This window comes from Ursus americanus, chromosome 18, assembly GCF_024610735.1.
Source record: "Ursus americanus isolate L20-20 chromosome 18, mUrsAme1.1.p, whole genome shotgun sequence".
NCBI classification, from domain to species: domain Eukaryota; kingdom Metazoa; phylum Chordata; class Mammalia; order Carnivora; family Ursidae; genus Ursus; species Ursus americanus.
The window spans coordinates 41,765,619-41,782,748 of NC_142144.1; the positions used below are offsets into that span (position 1 = coordinate 41,765,619).

The window sequence follows — 17,130 nt, forward strand, 5'->3', positions numbered from 1 at the left end:
CTTTATCTCATGGGTCATGGGGAGCCACTGTTAAGCAGGAGAATGACACAGATTCAATTTTACATTAAGTCACTCTAGCAACATTGTGGTGGATGAATCTGAGAGGAGGAAAGACTGGAGGTGGGACAACCATTTGGAAGTCTCCTGCAATAGGTCACTCAAGAAATAACGAAGTCCTGAGCTAATACATAATCTTCTAACAAAACCCCTGTGCTGTTATACCCATAATTCAGGATGTTCACACTATAGCAGAAGAACAAAAAATGAATGTGTTGACATATATATATATATATATGAACATACATATATACATATATTTTTACATATGTAGATTATCTTTTTCCACATTAATCAAAAAGGACAAAGAAGGTTAGAAAACAAAAAGGAAAACAGAAGCTAAAATTCAAAACATTCTGTTTATCTTAGAACTAGCAATTAATAATAAATTGTTACCCTCAAAGCAAGTTACTTTCCTGGAAAAGTAAACTGAATGTTGTTAGAAATTTAAATTTAGGAAAATTGTTTAGAAAGTTTCCTATAAAGTGTCTAAAATCAAGAACACTATCAGATTTCTCAGAATAATTTAAGTTATTAATAAAAAAATCTAGAATATTAGATCTATATAAATGAAAAGCAATAAAATAATTTAATAAAGAAAATAGTATGACCTTAGTCTTAACAATTTATTTTAAGCCTAGCTTGCCATATATGCCATTTAATATTCATAAACCTTAGTGAGGAAGGACCATTATATTCATTTTGCAGATAAGAAAATAAAAGTTCGGATAAGTTTTATTTACCTAATAACTGGGACTTAAAGTTTGTCTGCCTTATATGACTAATATGCCTAAATATGTCTTACATAAAGCCATTACTATCCATATGTAAATACAACTATGTAAACATTTCATAAGAACATTTTTATTTCACAAATGTAGCACTTCATATCAGAAAACCAAGATTAGGCTTGGAAAGAGAATAAAACTTTGGGATCAAAGAGAACTTGGTCTGGAGCGCCTGAGTGGCTCAGATGGTTAAACATCTACCTTCGGCTCAGGTCATGATCTCCAGTTCCTGGGATCAAGCCCCACGTCAGGCTCCCAGCTCAGTGGGGAGTCTGCTTCTCCCTCTCTCTCTGCCTCTCTCCCTGATTGTGCTTTCTCTGTCTCTCTCTCTCTCAAATGAATAAATTAAAAAAATCTTTTTAAAAAAAGAAAAGAAAATCTTATTAAAAAAAAACAAAAACCAAAAAAACAAAGAGAACTTGGTCTAAATCTAGACTTTACCCCTTACTAGCTGTGGGAATTTGAGTAATTTCTCTGAGCTTCAACAAGTATAAAACGGCTTATAAGACTTCAAAAAGTTCTTGCAAAGATCACATAGTGCCCAGTCCAGGTAAGTAACTAATCAATAGTAGCTAATGCTATTATTCATACATCAAGAAAAAAATATAAATAAAACTAATACACAACATTTAAAACTGAAGTAAAAAATTTATTTAGGAATAGAACACCCCTTTTGCCTGCTGTGAGTGTTTTTTCAGCCATAATAGGTATACACGTTTATGTATACTGTTTACAATACCATACTTAACTCATAAGAATATACAGTCAATTCTTGCTAATCCAAGAGCACGTAAATACCAGTTTGCAGTTAATCTGTGACTAAACTTCCATGAGGAAGCCACCTTTCTCATCCTTATTAGAAAGAAGCTGGTAAGGAAACTACAATGCCCAATCTCTTCCCCCAACCATACATCCGCTATAGCTCTCAAATAGCCACCAAAAACGTTTCCATGTGTTCACACCCCAGGCTCCCACAAGTGTTCTAGTCCCTTTGGTTCTTCAAATCCACAGCTAGGGAAAGTTGGAAAAGGATCAGAATAATCATTACTTGCTACCTCATTACTGGGACCCCTAAATAATTAATTTCTTCTGTTTGTAACACGATCCTCTCTCCCCTCCTCAATTCTTACCCCTATTGATTGATAGTTGACCATATTAAGGAGGTATAAATTAGAAATCTGTAACAACTTTCAACTGTTTTACTTCATTTAAAAAAAATTGCTTTACAAAACAAATTCTTGTCATTATATAACCATTTTATTTCAAGTTTTTAATCAGCTTAAATAATTTAATATTAGTTATAATATTTACTATTATAGTACAGTTAAGCATTTTAGTAGTTGAAGTTAGGGATCTCATTAAGAATTAAATAATAAATCCCAGGTAAATAGTCCCTGAGGCCCAAGTTAATACTAAATCAATGCTGCTATATATCTGTTATTATACATTATAAAAATTCCAGAAAAATCACCTTGGTGTTCTTCTAAATCCATGTCCAGTTGTCGAATTTCTTCATTAAACTGATTTAGTTTTTCTTTTATATCTGTTAACCTGTTGAAAATATTATTTAATAAATTTATGACAGATAACTTAGATATTCAAGTAGAAACATTTGATGATGATGTTAGGAAATCTTTTCTAAGTTGCAAAAATAGTATCTGTATATAATATGCCCTATTCTGAAGACAATATTATAAATTTAGAGAAAGAAGTCTTTCCCAGATCTTTCTTTAGGATTCATATTTAGAGTATAAGTATATTCTAGGAATGTTAGGTTGCCTGACTTCAAAAGCAGACCTTTCCCCAATGCTTCTTTTGAGCTTAACTTGTGATACTAACGTGAAAAATCTTTAGCAACCTTTTTTTTTTGTTGGTTTGTACAAACTGAACTAAATTGGCAAATTAGTCTTAAAAATTAGAAAATAAGAGAAAATTTACCATTGACTGAAGATTATATAGGTTAAAATTTTAACAAACAGCATTTGTACTTGTTACAAAGCTACAGTAATTATATAGTGTGGTACTGGAATAAAGGAAGATATTATAGCAATGAAATAAAATTGAGAGTCCAGAAATGAGACCCCTTATCTACATACAACTGATTTTTGACAACGGTGTTAAAATAATTAAGCGCGGAAAGAATATTACATAAAATTTGTTGAAAGAATGTTTCAACAAATGTTGCTGGGACAACTGGATATGCAAAAACAAAAGAATAAAACTGAACTACCTTACACCATATACAAAAGTTTACTTAAAATGGATCATAGATCTAAACATAAGGGCAAAACTATAAAATTCTAAGAATAAACCATAGGCATAAATCTTCCTGACTTTGAATTAGGAACTGGTTTCTTAGATAGGTCACCAAAGCCATAAGCAACAAAAGAAAAAATAAACTAGACAGTATCAAAATTTAAAACTTTTGTGCTTCAAAAGACACTACTAAGAAAATGAAAAGACAACCCACAGCATGGGAGAGAAACTTTGCAAATCATTTAGCTGATATAGAGACTTGTCTCTGGAACATATAAAGATTTCCTACAATAATAAAAAGATAAATAACCCAATTAAAAAGTGGGCAAAGGAGGGGGCGCCTGGGTGGCACAGCGGTTAAGCGTCTGCCTTCGGCTCAGGGCGTGATCCCAGCGTTATGGGATCGAGCCCCACATCAGGCTCCTCCGCTATGAGCCTGCTTCTTCCTCTCCCACTCCTCCTGCTTGTGTTTCCTCTCTCGCTGGCTGTCTCTATCCTGTCGAATAAATAAATAAAATCTTAAAAAAAAAAAATGGGCAAAGGAGAAGTGCCTGGGTGGCTCAGTCAGTTAAGGTCATGATATTGAGCCCTGCATCGTCTCCCCACTCAGCACGGAGGCTGCTTGAGATTCTTTCTCTCCCTCTCCCTCTGCACCTGCCCCCACTCATGCACTCACACTTGCTTACTCTCTCTCTCTAAAATAAATAAATAAATAAGGGAGGAGTTAAGATGGCAGAGAAGTAGGGGACCCTAAGTTCATCTAGTCCCTGGAATTCAGCTAGACAGTTATCCAATCATTCTGAACATCTACGAAATCAATTGGAGATCTGAGAAAAGAAATGCTGCAATTCTACAAATAGAAAAGCGACCACTTTTTGGAAGGTAAGATGTGGAGACGTGAATCCAGGGTGATACACTGGAGGATACAGCAAGGGGAGGGAGCCTTCTTAAGAAGGCTACTGGAAGGTATTAAAGCAAAGGAATGAAAAATTGCAACTTGTAGAAGTCTGCTATGGTGGAGGACATCCCCGGCTTAAAGATGCTTAGGTGACGAAGCGGGACAGAATTCCAGGTGGGAAAGCAAGGTCTCAGGAACTCTGAGGTCACAAAAAGAATGGGGGTGCCTGAGTGCAGCAGAGTCCCCAGGCATCAGAGTAGGAAACCTGGCTGAAAACAGTGTCTAGGTGCCAGCTTTCTGCTCAGTGTTGCCATAAACTGAGAACTGCTGCATGGTCACACAATTGCTCTCTGGACAGGGACCCAGGAAAAGGCAGAAGTGCAGTGAGACCCCCCCTCCCCACCCTGGGAGAAACAGTGTGGATCCATGCCACAGGAATCCAGGAAGTCTGGAGACTCAAAACTGGGTTGCATGCCTGAGATAAAAACACTCGGTCACAGACTGGGTGAACACACCGTTCAGATGGACATCAGGGAGAGAAGAGTGATTGACTGCTTTTCTGTGAGGGCTCACTGAAAAGTGGGGGGCACAAACTTCAGCTCCAGGGCTAGAGATTGGGGCATCACCATTGGTGCTGAAAGCCTTCAGGGAGCAAAACAGTGCCACACAGGCAATCTGGAGCCGCTTACACTGGCAACAGGGGTGCAATTCCATTAGGGTAAGGACACCTGAGAATCAGTACAACAGGCCCCTACCCCAGAAGAATAGCAGGAATAACCGGCTAGCACAAAGTTTACTAATCATAGAGAATTTGCAAAACTTCAACTCTTGGGAAAAACACTATATAGCAATCATGGCTTTTTTATTATTCTTTAGTTTTTCAGTTTTATCTTTTTCCAGCTATTTTCTTATTTTTTCAATTCTTTTTAAAAATTTTTATATATACTATATATACGTTTTTATTTTTGGTTTCCTTTCATTGTATTTTATTTTTGTGTGTATATAAGTTGTTCTTTCTTTCCTGTTTTGGGATCTAGTTTCTTTTAACAAACAGACCAAATATACCCGGGCTCTAGTTTATTGTTTTGTTCTGTTTTACTTCTTGTTTGATTTTTTTCTTATTTTGTTTTGTTTCTGTTTTCTTATGGTTAGTTTTGTTTGCTTTTTTTCTGGTGGTGTTGTTATTTTTGTTGTCTCTCTGTCTTTCTTCTATTCTTTTCTGGACATAATGACAAAATGGAGAAACCCCAAAAGAAAGAAGAGCAGGAAGTACTCACTGCCAAGGAATTAGTAAGTATGGCTATAAGTAAGATGTCAGAACTAGAATTCAATACAATGATTATAAAGATACTAGCTAGGCTTGAAAAAAGCACAGAAAACACCTGAGAATCCCTTACTGTAGAAATAGAGGAACTAAAATCTAATCAGGCCAAAATTAAAAATGCTAATACTGAACTAAAGTAACAAATGGAGGCTCTAACAGCTAGGATAAATGAGGCAGAAGAGTCAGTCATATAGAAGACAAAATGATGGAAAATAAGGAAGCTGAGAAAAAGAGAGAAAAACAACTACTGGATCACGAAGACAGACTTCGAGAAATCAGCGATACCATAAAGCAAAATATCTGTACAATAGGGTTCCCAGAAGATGAAGAGACAGAAGGTTTATTTGGACAAATTATAGCTGAGAACTTCCCTAATCTGGGGGAGAAAACAGGCATTCAAGTCCAGGATGCATGGAGAACCCCCTCAAAATCAATAAAAATAGGTGAACACCTTGACATATAATAGTGAAACTTGCAAATTTCAAAGATAAAGAAAAAATCTTGAAAGAAGCTTGGGACAAGAGGCCCTTAACCTACAGGAGTAGAAACATAAGAATGACAGCAGACCTGTTCACAGAGACCTGGCAGACCAGAAAGGATTGGCATGATATATTCAATGTGCTAAATGGGAAAAATATGCAGCCAAGAAATTTTATCCAGCAAGGCTGTCATTCAGAATAGAAGGAGAGATAAAGAATTTCCAGGGCAAACAAAAACTAAAGGAATTCGTGAACACTAAACCAGCCCTGCAAGAAATATTAAAGGGGATCCTTTGAGTGAAGAGAGAACCCAAAAGTAACAAGGACCAGAAAGGAAAATAGACAATCTACAGAAATAGTGACTTTACAGATAATACAATGGCACTAAATTCATACCTTTCAATAATTACTCTGAATGTAAATGGACTAAATGCTCCAATCAAAAGGCAAAGGGTATCAGATTGGATAAAAAAATAAGACCCATAGATATGCTATCTACAAAAGACTCATTTTAGACCCAAAGACACCTCCAGATTTAAAGTGAGGGGGTGGAAAACCATATGTCATGCTAATAGACATCAAAAGAAAGCTGGGGTGGCAATTCTTACATCAGACAAACTAAATTTTAAACCAAAGACTGTAATAAGAGATGAAGAAGGACACTATATCATAATAAAAGGGTCTATCCAACAACAAGATTTAACAATTATAAATATCTATGCCCCTAAGTTGGGAACGGCCAATTTTATAAACCAATTAATAACAAAATTAAAGAAACACATTGATAATAATGCAAAAATAGGGGACTTTAACACCCCACTCACTGCAATGGACAGATCATCTGAGCAGAAGATCAAAAAGGAAACAAGGGCTTTGAATGACATACGGACCAGATGGACTTCATAAATATATTCAGAACATTTCATCCTAAAGTAACAGAATACACATTCTTCTTGAGTGCTCCTGGGACATTCTCCAGAACAGATCACATACTGGGTCACAAATCAGGTCTCAACTGATACCAAAAGACTGAGATGATACCATGCATATTTTCAGACCACAATGCTTTAAAACTTGAACTCAATCACAAGAGAAAATTTGGAAGGAACACAAACACATGGAGGCTAAAGAGCATCCTACCAAAGCATGAATGGGTCAACCAGGAAATTAAAGAAGAATTTTAAAAATACATGGAAATAGGGGTGCCTAGGTAGGCGAAGTTGGTTAAGCAACTGCCTTCGGCTTAGGTCACGATCCCAGGGTCCATGGATTGAGCCCCACGTTGGGCTCCCTGCTCAGCGGGGAGCCTGCCTCTCCCTCTCCCTCTGCTTCTCCCCCTGCTTGTGCACGCTCTTGCTCTCTCTGTGCAAATAAATAAAATCTTTAAAAAAAAATACATGGAAACAAATGAAGAGAGAAGTATACAGCAATACAGCACTTTCTCAAGAAGGAAGAAAAGTCTCAAATACCCAACCTAACCTTACCCCTAAAGGAGCTGGACAAAGAATAACAAATAAAGCCTAAAGCCCAGCAGGAGGAAAGAAATAATAAAGATTAGAGCAGAAATCAATGATATAGAAACAACAACAAAAAAAGCAAAACAGTAGAACAGAGCGACAAAACTAGGTGCTGGTTCTTTGAAAGATCTATATACCCCTACTAGTCAGACTTATCAAAATGAAAAGAGAAAGGACCCAAACAAATAAAATCATAAATGAGAGAGGAGAGATAACAACCAAGACCAAAGAAATACAAACAATTATAAGAGCACATGATGAGCAATTATATGCCAACAAAAAGGGCAATCTGGAAGATACAGATGCATTCCTAGAAACATATACACTACCAAAACTGAAACAGGAACAAACAGAAAATCTGAACAGACCCATCACTAGCAAAGAAATTGGAGCAGTAATCAAAAATCTCCCAACAAACAAGAGTCCAGGGCTGGATGGCCTCCTGGCAGAATTCTACCAAACATTTTAAGAAGAATTAATAACTATTTTTCTGAAGCTGTTTCAAAAAAATAGAAATGGAAGGAAATCTTCCAAACTCATTCTATGAAGCCAGAATTACCTTGATCCCAAAACCAGACAAACTGTGCACCAGAAAGGAGAATTATAGACCAATATTCCTGATGAACATGAATGCAAAAACTCTTACCAAGATACTAGCTAACAGGATCCAACAGTACATTAAAAGGATTATTCACCACAACCAAGTGGGATTTAGTCCTGGGCTGCAAGGGTGGTTCAATATCCTCAAATCAATCCATGTGATACATCACATTAATAAAAGAAAGGACAAAAACCATATGATACTCTCAATAGATGCAGAAAAAGCATTTGACAAAATATAGTATCCTTTCTTGATAAAAGCTCTCTGCAGTATAGCGATAGAAGGAACATACCTCATTATCATAAAAGCCACACATGAAAAACCCACAGCTAATATCATTCTCAATGGGGAAAAACTGACCTTTTCCCCTAAGGTCAGGAACACGACAGGGATGTCCGCTCTCAACAGTGCTGTTCAACATAGTACTGGATGTCTTAGCCTCAGCAATCAGACAATGAAAAGAAATAAAAGGCATCCAAATCGGCAAAAAAGAACTCAAACTTTCACACTTCTCAAATGACACGATACTCTATGTGGAAAACCCAAAAGATTCCACCCAAAACCTGCTAGAACTGATATAGGAATTCAGCAATGTCTCAGGATATAAAATCAATGCACAGACAAAATCAGGGGCATTCAGGGTATTATGGCCATAGACATAGGGGAAGAGATGAAAAATAAAACAAGATGAAACCAGACAGGGAGACAAACCATAAGACACTCTTAATCATAGGAAACAAACTGAGGGTTGCTGGAGGGGAGGGAGATGGAAGGATGGGGTAACTGGGTGACGGACATTAAAGAAGGCATGTGATGTAATGAGCAATGGGTATAAGACTGATGAATCACAGGCCTGTACCTCTGAAACCAATAATACATTAAATGTTAATTAATAGAACTTAAATTAAAAAATGTTTTTAAAAATACAGTTAACCAAGACTTAGGAAAAAAAAAATCAATGTACAAAAATCAGTTGCATTTCTATACACTAACAATGAAACAGAGGAAAGACAAATCAAGGAATCAATCCCACTTACAATTGCATCAAAACCCATAAGATACCTAGGAATAAATCTGACCAAAGAGGTAAAGGATCTGTACTCTGAAAATATATGTTCACACAAAACTTGTACAACAATGTTCATACCAGCATGATCCATCATAGGCAAAAATGGAAACAATCCAAATGCCATCAACTGATAACTGGATAAGTATGGCATAACCACACAATGCATTATTATTTGCCTCCCCCCAAAAAAGGAAATTTTTTTTTAAAGATTTTATTTATTTATTTGACAAAGAGAGAGGCAGCCAGCGAGAGAAGGAACACAAGCAGGGGGAGTGGGAGAGGAAGAAGCAGGCTCCCAGCGGAGGAGCCTGATGTGGGACTTGATCCCAGGACTCTGGGATCACGCCCTGAGCCGAAGGCAGACGCTTAACGACTGAGCCACCCAGGTGCCCCCAAAAAAGGAAATTAAATACTAATGCATACTACAACACAGATGAACCTTGAAAACATTTTGCTGAGTGAAAGAATCCAGCCACAAAGGACCACATATTGTATGATTCCGTGTATATAAAACATCCAGAATAGGTTACTCTACAGGGACATAAAGTAGAATGGTTACCTAGGGCTAGGAGTGGTGGATGAGGGGGATGAGGAAAGGGATGCTGGGTCTTACCAGGGAGATTAAACTGTTCTAAAAGTTACTGAGGTGATAGTTGGACAATTCTGAATATACTAAAAACCTCTGAATTGTACACTTTAAATATATGAATTGTATGGTATGTATTATACCTTAATAAAGCTATGTTTTAAAAATAGGGGCACCTGGGTAGCTTGGCTGGTTAAGCTTCTAGCTCTTGATTTCAGGTCAGGTCATGATTTCAGGGTCGTGAGATGAAGCTCCACATTGGGCTCTGCACTGGATGTGGAGCCTGCTTTAAGAATCTCTCTCTCCCTCTGCCCCTCCCCACACTCAGCTCACACTCTCTCTCGCTCTCTCAAAAATAATAATAATTATGTAACACAATGGCTCTTAACTAAACATTAAAAGAAATATTTAAAGCTGTAAATAAGATCGAAAGCTGCATCAATATTACCAGTGTGAACTACAGGAAAAAATAACTGTAAAATGTACCTATTACACATTTAGAATGTAATTTAAAAGATGTGAAATGGATGTAATATGTCCTATTATAAATGTACTTACTGTCGCTCCATGCTGGCTATTTCCTGATTATCTTCTTTAACCTATAAAGGCATAAACAGAAAATAATACTTAAAGAATTACTTATTGTTAGGGTACCTTAAACATCATTTCCTTCTAAGGTATGCTGTACTAAAATGTCAGATGTAGTCTCTTTCTTGAAACCTATTTCTTAAAATTCAACCTTTGAAGTTAAAAAACACATCATTAAGGACTATTCACAGGTTTTTCCTTTTTCCTCAATGGAAGGATGATGACTGATACAGCTGTACCTATCCACATGGCACCATGAGGTTAACATGTCTTCACGCCTGGAACAGTTTACATAAATATCCAGGATTTCCAGGATTTCTGAGACTGTCTCCCCTCATCCCCCCAACCCACACATGCAAGGCAGGGGTTGACAGATTTAGCAATTTCCATTACAACTGAATTTCAGATAAACAAGGAATAACTTTAAGGGCATATATATACCATGCCCTAATATACCATGCATACAAACACACACACACACACACACACACACACACACACACACACTTACTCTAAACATTATTCACCGCTTTCTGAAATTAAAATTTAACTAGTTGTTCTGTATTTCATCTGACGATCCTATCCCAAGATCACACTCTCCCTCCCCCGCCTCCAGTGATCTCTTTCCAAGGAACTTCAGAGATTCTAGATTTTAATACCTTTCTAGAATGATTCTAATACTTAAATAGCTCCCAAGTTGATTCTAAGGTTCTTCCAAACCACTTGGGTTCAACCTAAGAACACAAAGGAGTCTCATTTGTAGGTTCCTGATGGGTGCTGTTTCCAAATATATATGTATCTCTCCTAAGGGCCCTATAGTTAGGGTGTCTCATTATAAATAACAGGCTAATTATAACTTGGTGCTAAATCAAAGCTAGCCTTGGGTAGTAATAAAGCTACTGAATACATGTGACACAACTTGGTGACATACTGTGATTTCATAGGACATTTTAATTCCATTCACTTCATGGAGACACTGATAATAATAATCACAGAAATTCACTAGCCTTGGAGCATTTCATTTTCTAAATATGAAGCCCCAAACCAATAATGGAACAGATCTTCAGTAAGATCATCTAATTGTTAACTGACCAATAAAGAGGGCTTTCAGTTTCCTTATATGGATCCAAAAGATGAAAAAAATGGCCAAAATGTGCACAAAGACCATATAAAATTGGGATTTAAATCAAGAAACAGTTTATATGAGAAAAGACTTTCACCCAGATTTTCTTGGTCAAATAGTTCATCTCAGTTTAGAGGAAACTCACTTTTCACTGTTTTTTCAGACAATAAACTTACTGGCTTTTTGTTCAATTCATATGCCTTACATTAAATAAATCAATACATTTACCACATCTTGATATAGGAGAATAAGTAATTTTGTTTTTTCTACCTGCTTAAGTAATCTCTCTCTTTCTTCCATTGGAGATCCCATGATTTTGTCTTCAGCAATCATTTGGTCTCGATGAGACTCCAATTCATAAAGTTTTTCATGCAGCAAAACAGCCTCCTGTTTTACCTGGGAGTGTGCCATTTCCTGAAGGGCACAAAAAGAAGAAAAAACTATTCTCATATAGGTTTCAGTTTATAAGAATAAGGACAAATTTAAACCATCAGCATTTTTAAATAGAGATATCAAATATCTATACTACTCAATGACGCTACAAAGCACATTTGTAAATTGGAAGAATAAAAATAAACCCCTATTCCTTCATAAGCTATTTTCAGTCTAAGATTCATAAGAAGATGGTAGTTTATCTTCTAAATATAAGACCTGAACGAAGATAAGACATCTCTACCAATGGAAAGATAATAAAGAAAATGTCACAATATATGTACAACTTAAACCATAATATTAAATTTGAAGTCCGAAGAACTGATCTCTAGAGGGAATATATTTCCATATATATATATATATGGACTATATATATGGACTACATATATGGACTATATATATGGACTATATATATATATGGTCCTATACATACTCTAATACGATGTTATATAGGTTGAACTGTGTCATCCAAAGAGATATGTTGAAGTCCTGGTAATCTCCAATACCTGTGAATGGGACCTAACTTGGAAACGGGGTCTTTGCCAATTTAGTCAAGTTAAGATGAGGACCCTAATACTCTAATCCAGTATGACTGGTGTCCTTATAAGAGAAGACATACAGGCAGAGACACAGAAGGAGAATGCCATGTGATGACACAGGCAGAAACTGGTATAATGCAGCTAAAATAAAGGAATGACTGCCCAGAATTGATAGGCACCACCAGAAGCTAGGAAGAGGTCAGGAAAGATTCTAACAGAGTCTCAGAGGAAACGGCTCTGCTGTCACCTTGATTTTAGATTTCTGGGCTCTAGAACTGTGAGAAAATTTGTTGTTTTAAGCCACCCAGTTGGTGTTACTTTATTACAGCAGCACTAGGAAATTAATACACAAGAGCAGAATAGTTATTGTATATTCACCACTATCCTACTGTTCACGGAGAGAAAATAAGGGCTGTGGTAACTTTATTAGATAACCAGAAAGAGCTAGGGATGTTGATAGTGATGAGGAGGAGCAAGAAAATTGCATTTGAAGCTGTTATTTATTAATCACTTGTTCTGTGCCAGGCACTATACTCCATGTTCTTTATATACTATCTCTAATCCTCAAAGCAACTCTATCAGATAATATTATCATCTCTGTTTTATATATGAAGAGACTGAGGATCTGAGATCTAAATAGTTTTCTAAGTTAACAAACATAAAAGTGAATGATGATATCTCAAACTAGGTCCGTAGCATGAATGAGACAAATTTTAAAGAGGCAAGACCTCCTCTTTTTTGAAAGCCAAAGAGAAGGACTCTTAAAAGGAAAAAGTGAATTAGAGGAAATGTTTGAAAGTCTATTTAAAAAGCATAACATAGGGGCACCTGGCTGGCTCAGCTGATGGAGAGTGGGACTCTTGATCTCAAGGGTTGTGGGTTTGGGCCCCATGTCGGGCATGGAGATTACTTAAAAATAAAATCTTGGGGGAAAAAAAAAGCATCATATATATATAACTCAAAGTAATAGATTAGCTTCAGGTGAAAAAGTGTGATAATGAAATACAGATGGAAGAAATGTATGTATTTTGGGGTATCCCTTTTCATAGTTATCTCCCCCTTCCTTTTGCTTAATCATCCTAAAGACTTGTTCAAATTGCATCTCAATAAAACTGTTCCTCAATAAAACTCATATTGATCTTTCACCTGGTTTTTTCGCACCATAGTGAACTGAGTAAGTAATACTTAGCACAGTAGATATTCAATAAATACTAGCTGAGTGATATTTAACATAATGTGTTTTTGAAGAACAAAAAAAAAAAACAAGGAAACTGGCAAAAGTTAAATAAAATTAGTGACTTATATACTCTTTTTTTTTTTAATATTTTATTTATTTGAGAGAGAGAAAGCAAGCAGGGTGAGAAGAGGGAGAGGGACAAACAGACTCTGAGCTGAGCACAGAGCCTGACACAGGGCTTGATCTCAAGACCATGAGATCGTGACCTGAGCTGAAATCAAGAGTCAGATGCTTAACTGACTGAGCTACCCTGTCGCCTCACTATTTATATATTCTTGATTTGAGACTACTGTAAGTTTTTATAAAATTTCATGTTATTGTAGGCATACATGTGCTGATGCCAAAAAGTGGCATCAATACAAACACTAAATCCAAGAATATAGCTTACACCTCTTCCTGCAGAAACTAAATTTGCCAAGTGAAGTAAGACTTGACATTCCCCACACACCTTAAAACAGATAGTGAGGAATTCTGCAGGCCAGCTGTGTTAATACTAAATGTGATCGTCATTCTTCTAAGCATATTTCTATTACTAGAGATATCCAAAAAATAAAAATTATATATACTCACATGTAGACCATCAGTGTAGAAAACCATCTTGATAATTTTTTAAAAGATTTTATTTATTTACTTGACAGAGAGAGAGAAAGAGTGAGTATGAGCAGGGGGGAGGAGCAAGGGGAGAGGGAGAAGCAAGGGGAGTCCAACGTGGAACTCAGTCCCAGGACCCTGGGATCATGACCTGAGTGGAAGGCAGAGGCTTACCTGACTGAGCCACCCAGGGGCCCCTTAATATTTTTAAGCAAACTACTTTTTCAACAGCAAATCTCCAAAAGAATTACAAAATACTCAACGCTTACTTCTTGTGCAAAAGAGGTAACAGCAATCCTGTCAATCTATAATTGTTACTAATCCTATCATCATGATACCTACCTGAATCCACAGGAAATCAGGAAAGGCAGGCAAGGTTTGAGGTATAGACAGTATACTGAAGTGTAAAGGACACGAAAAAGGTAGTTCACAGAAAAAGAAATACATTGACCAACAAATATATAAAGAAATACTCAATTTCATGCATAACTAACTGAAAATTAAAACAAGATTGAAATTTTTACCATTAAACTAGCAAAAATGAAAAAAGTGAGTAATGGTGCTATTAACGAGTGCATGGGAAAACAGGCACTCTCATACATTGAGTCTAGAAGTAGGACCTTTTTGGAAGGCAATTTGGTAACCTTACATTTTAGAAGTGTGTATTTATCTTTTGACCCATTACAAGAAAGTTATCTTAAGACATATTCCTTTAACTTTGTATAAAATGCATGTTTTCACTGCAGCATTGTTTATAATCCCCAAAAAACTAAAAGAACTATGAACAACCTATTCATCTACAAGGCTGTGTTATAGTCATGCAATGTAACACAATGCAGTAATTTAAAATAATGAAGGAGATCTCGGAGAGCTGATATGGATAGACATTCAAGAGAGAATGTTAGGTGAAAACAAACAAAACCAAGCTGTAGACAGCATTTTAAATGGATTCCCTCTTGAGGTTTTCTACAGCAATAAAACCAAAATAGGATTATAAAATTGTTGTAAAGATTAAATGACAATGCTGGTGATCTATGTAAAGAGGTCAAAAAAGCACAGAATAGGCACTCAAACAATACAAAGTAGTTCTGTCTGGAAAGAGGGAAAAGAAACAGGCATTTTCATTTTCATTTTTTTTTTTTACCATAAACATGTTTTTTTTTAAATTAAAACTGCTTTAAACAAATAACAAATAGCAAGCATTTACATTTTTATAGTGATGAACTATCTCTCTCCCTCTTCAATTCTTTTTAAACTCTTGTTCATGTCTTTAAATTACCATTATATTTTGCATGCCTCAGAAAGGCAGAATCATTTTGCACACAGTAGGTACTCAATAACTAAATCTAATTTCTTACCAAAGTAGGATATTTATGGTGCTGATGGGAAAAAAATTATACTACTCTTAGTAAACTATTAAATATATACTTGAATGAGTTCCTTTAATATACTTAGCTGAACTATCTTTTGTAGTTGAGTAATATAAGAACCCTTATTTGATTTTATACTTACAGCTTCCAAGCTCTCTTTTTTCATGTTCAGTGAATCTAGTTGTTGCTGAAGTGTGTCTAACTCCTAAGAAAAAGGAAAAAAGTAAATATATATACAAGTTATATTTAGAATAATATGTTTCTGTTTCTTAGCATTTCAAATATGGATGTGACAAAGTAAATTTTACAAACATATTCAACTCTTATCTTGCTATTGACTAGAATTTATTAATATTATTTCTATTTTTGCCAATTTCTTTCATTATTCCTACAAAATTTGCCATGATCTACCTTTAAAAATACTTTATGAGCTTGTCAAAGGTAGCCAGACCTTTTCACAGTGCATCAACAGTTTCAAAAATATTAAACATCAGAAGCCTTCAAATTAATGATGTTATTGTTTAAAGTTATGATTTTTAGTTTTGATTTGTAAAACCATGTTTCCGTATCTTTTGCCTAATTTCTTTTAGGGCCAAGACATGTAATAATTTACATGACTCACTCCTAGGGACAAGACTTTTAAGCTGATTATTCAAAAACCACTGTGGAAGTTTAACTATATTTTGATGGTATTTCGGCATTTCTATAATACTCTTTCTTCAGTGTTTCATTTTATCTTATAAACCCTAAAATATTATATTAAATTGTCAATGAAGTAATATCTGAGAAACCAGAACTACATTCACTTTTGGCATCTGTGGGGACTAATTCTTTGTTAACTGTTTAACTAAGGTTCATCTGGGTATGTAAGGGCACTAACTTGCAAATCTGAGTCATCACCATGACTGAATGTTGGGAGAACTCTCAATAACCCCTCAGAGCAGGCTCCCAGATTGCTTAAACACCATGATTGGCTTATTTGAACACCATGTTCAAATCAAGAACAGAGAGGTAAAAGATGTGCTGCTTATTAGGCAGGAAAGAAAGAAGTAAATATCCCTATGGTTCTGGTATATGAGGTTTTTTGTTATTTCTATTAGCAGTGCATTAAAAAAAAAAAACAAGTGTTTTCATGTATCTATGTGATGTGCAAAAGTGAAAGATGCATATAAATGAACAAATAATACAGTAAGATTTGGTCATCATTCAGCATAAGAAAATGAAGTTTTCTAGATTAGTGCTTCTCAAATTTAAATGTCCATCTATACGAATTATCTGGGGACCTTGTTAAATTAAGATTCTGATCAGTAAGTCTAGTCAAGTTCTCAGGGATGCCAATGCTGCCTACCTTCAGACCATATAGTAGCAAGACTGCTATATGCTGGACGGAGTAGTGGTTAGTATTACCTGCAACAATTTCTCATTTGTGGTTTTCATTTCTATGTACTTGACTTGTTTTTCAGGAGACATGTTTTTGATAATGCCATCTGCTGCTTGTTTTTCCTGTTCAACTTCTTCTTCTACACTTCTAATTTGTTTTTCCTTCCTGAAATCAAAAGTATCCAATATTCCTCTTACTACATTGAGGGGAATAACATCAATTAATTTTACTCAGGTCATGGTCTCAACTAAATAGCGTAAAGTTATTCAATATAGTTTGTAATCCTTATAGATG

General features: G+C 35.7%; 1 protein-coding gene across 2 annotated transcripts in view; it reads right to left on the reverse strand.

Moving 5' to 3' along the window:
* Positions 1-17,130, reverse strand: part of IFT74 (intraflagellar transport 74) — an 81,181-nt gene that overhangs the window by 32,757 nt on the left and 31,294 nt on the right. For both annotated transcript variants that reach the window (XM_045780372.2, XM_045780370.2), the window contains 5 exons: positions 16,863-17,001; positions 15,598-15,660; positions 11,557-11,700; positions 10,134-10,174; positions 2,317-2,396 (listed from right to left, as the gene is read on the reverse strand). In XM_045780372.2, coding sequence (XP_045636328.1) covers positions 2,317-2,396; positions 10,134-10,174; positions 11,557-11,700; positions 15,598-15,660; positions 16,863-17,001 — 467 coding nt within the window. The remainder of the gene's footprint in view (positions 1-2,316; positions 2,397-10,133; positions 10,175-11,556; positions 11,701-15,597; positions 15,661-16,862; positions 17,002-17,130) is intronic.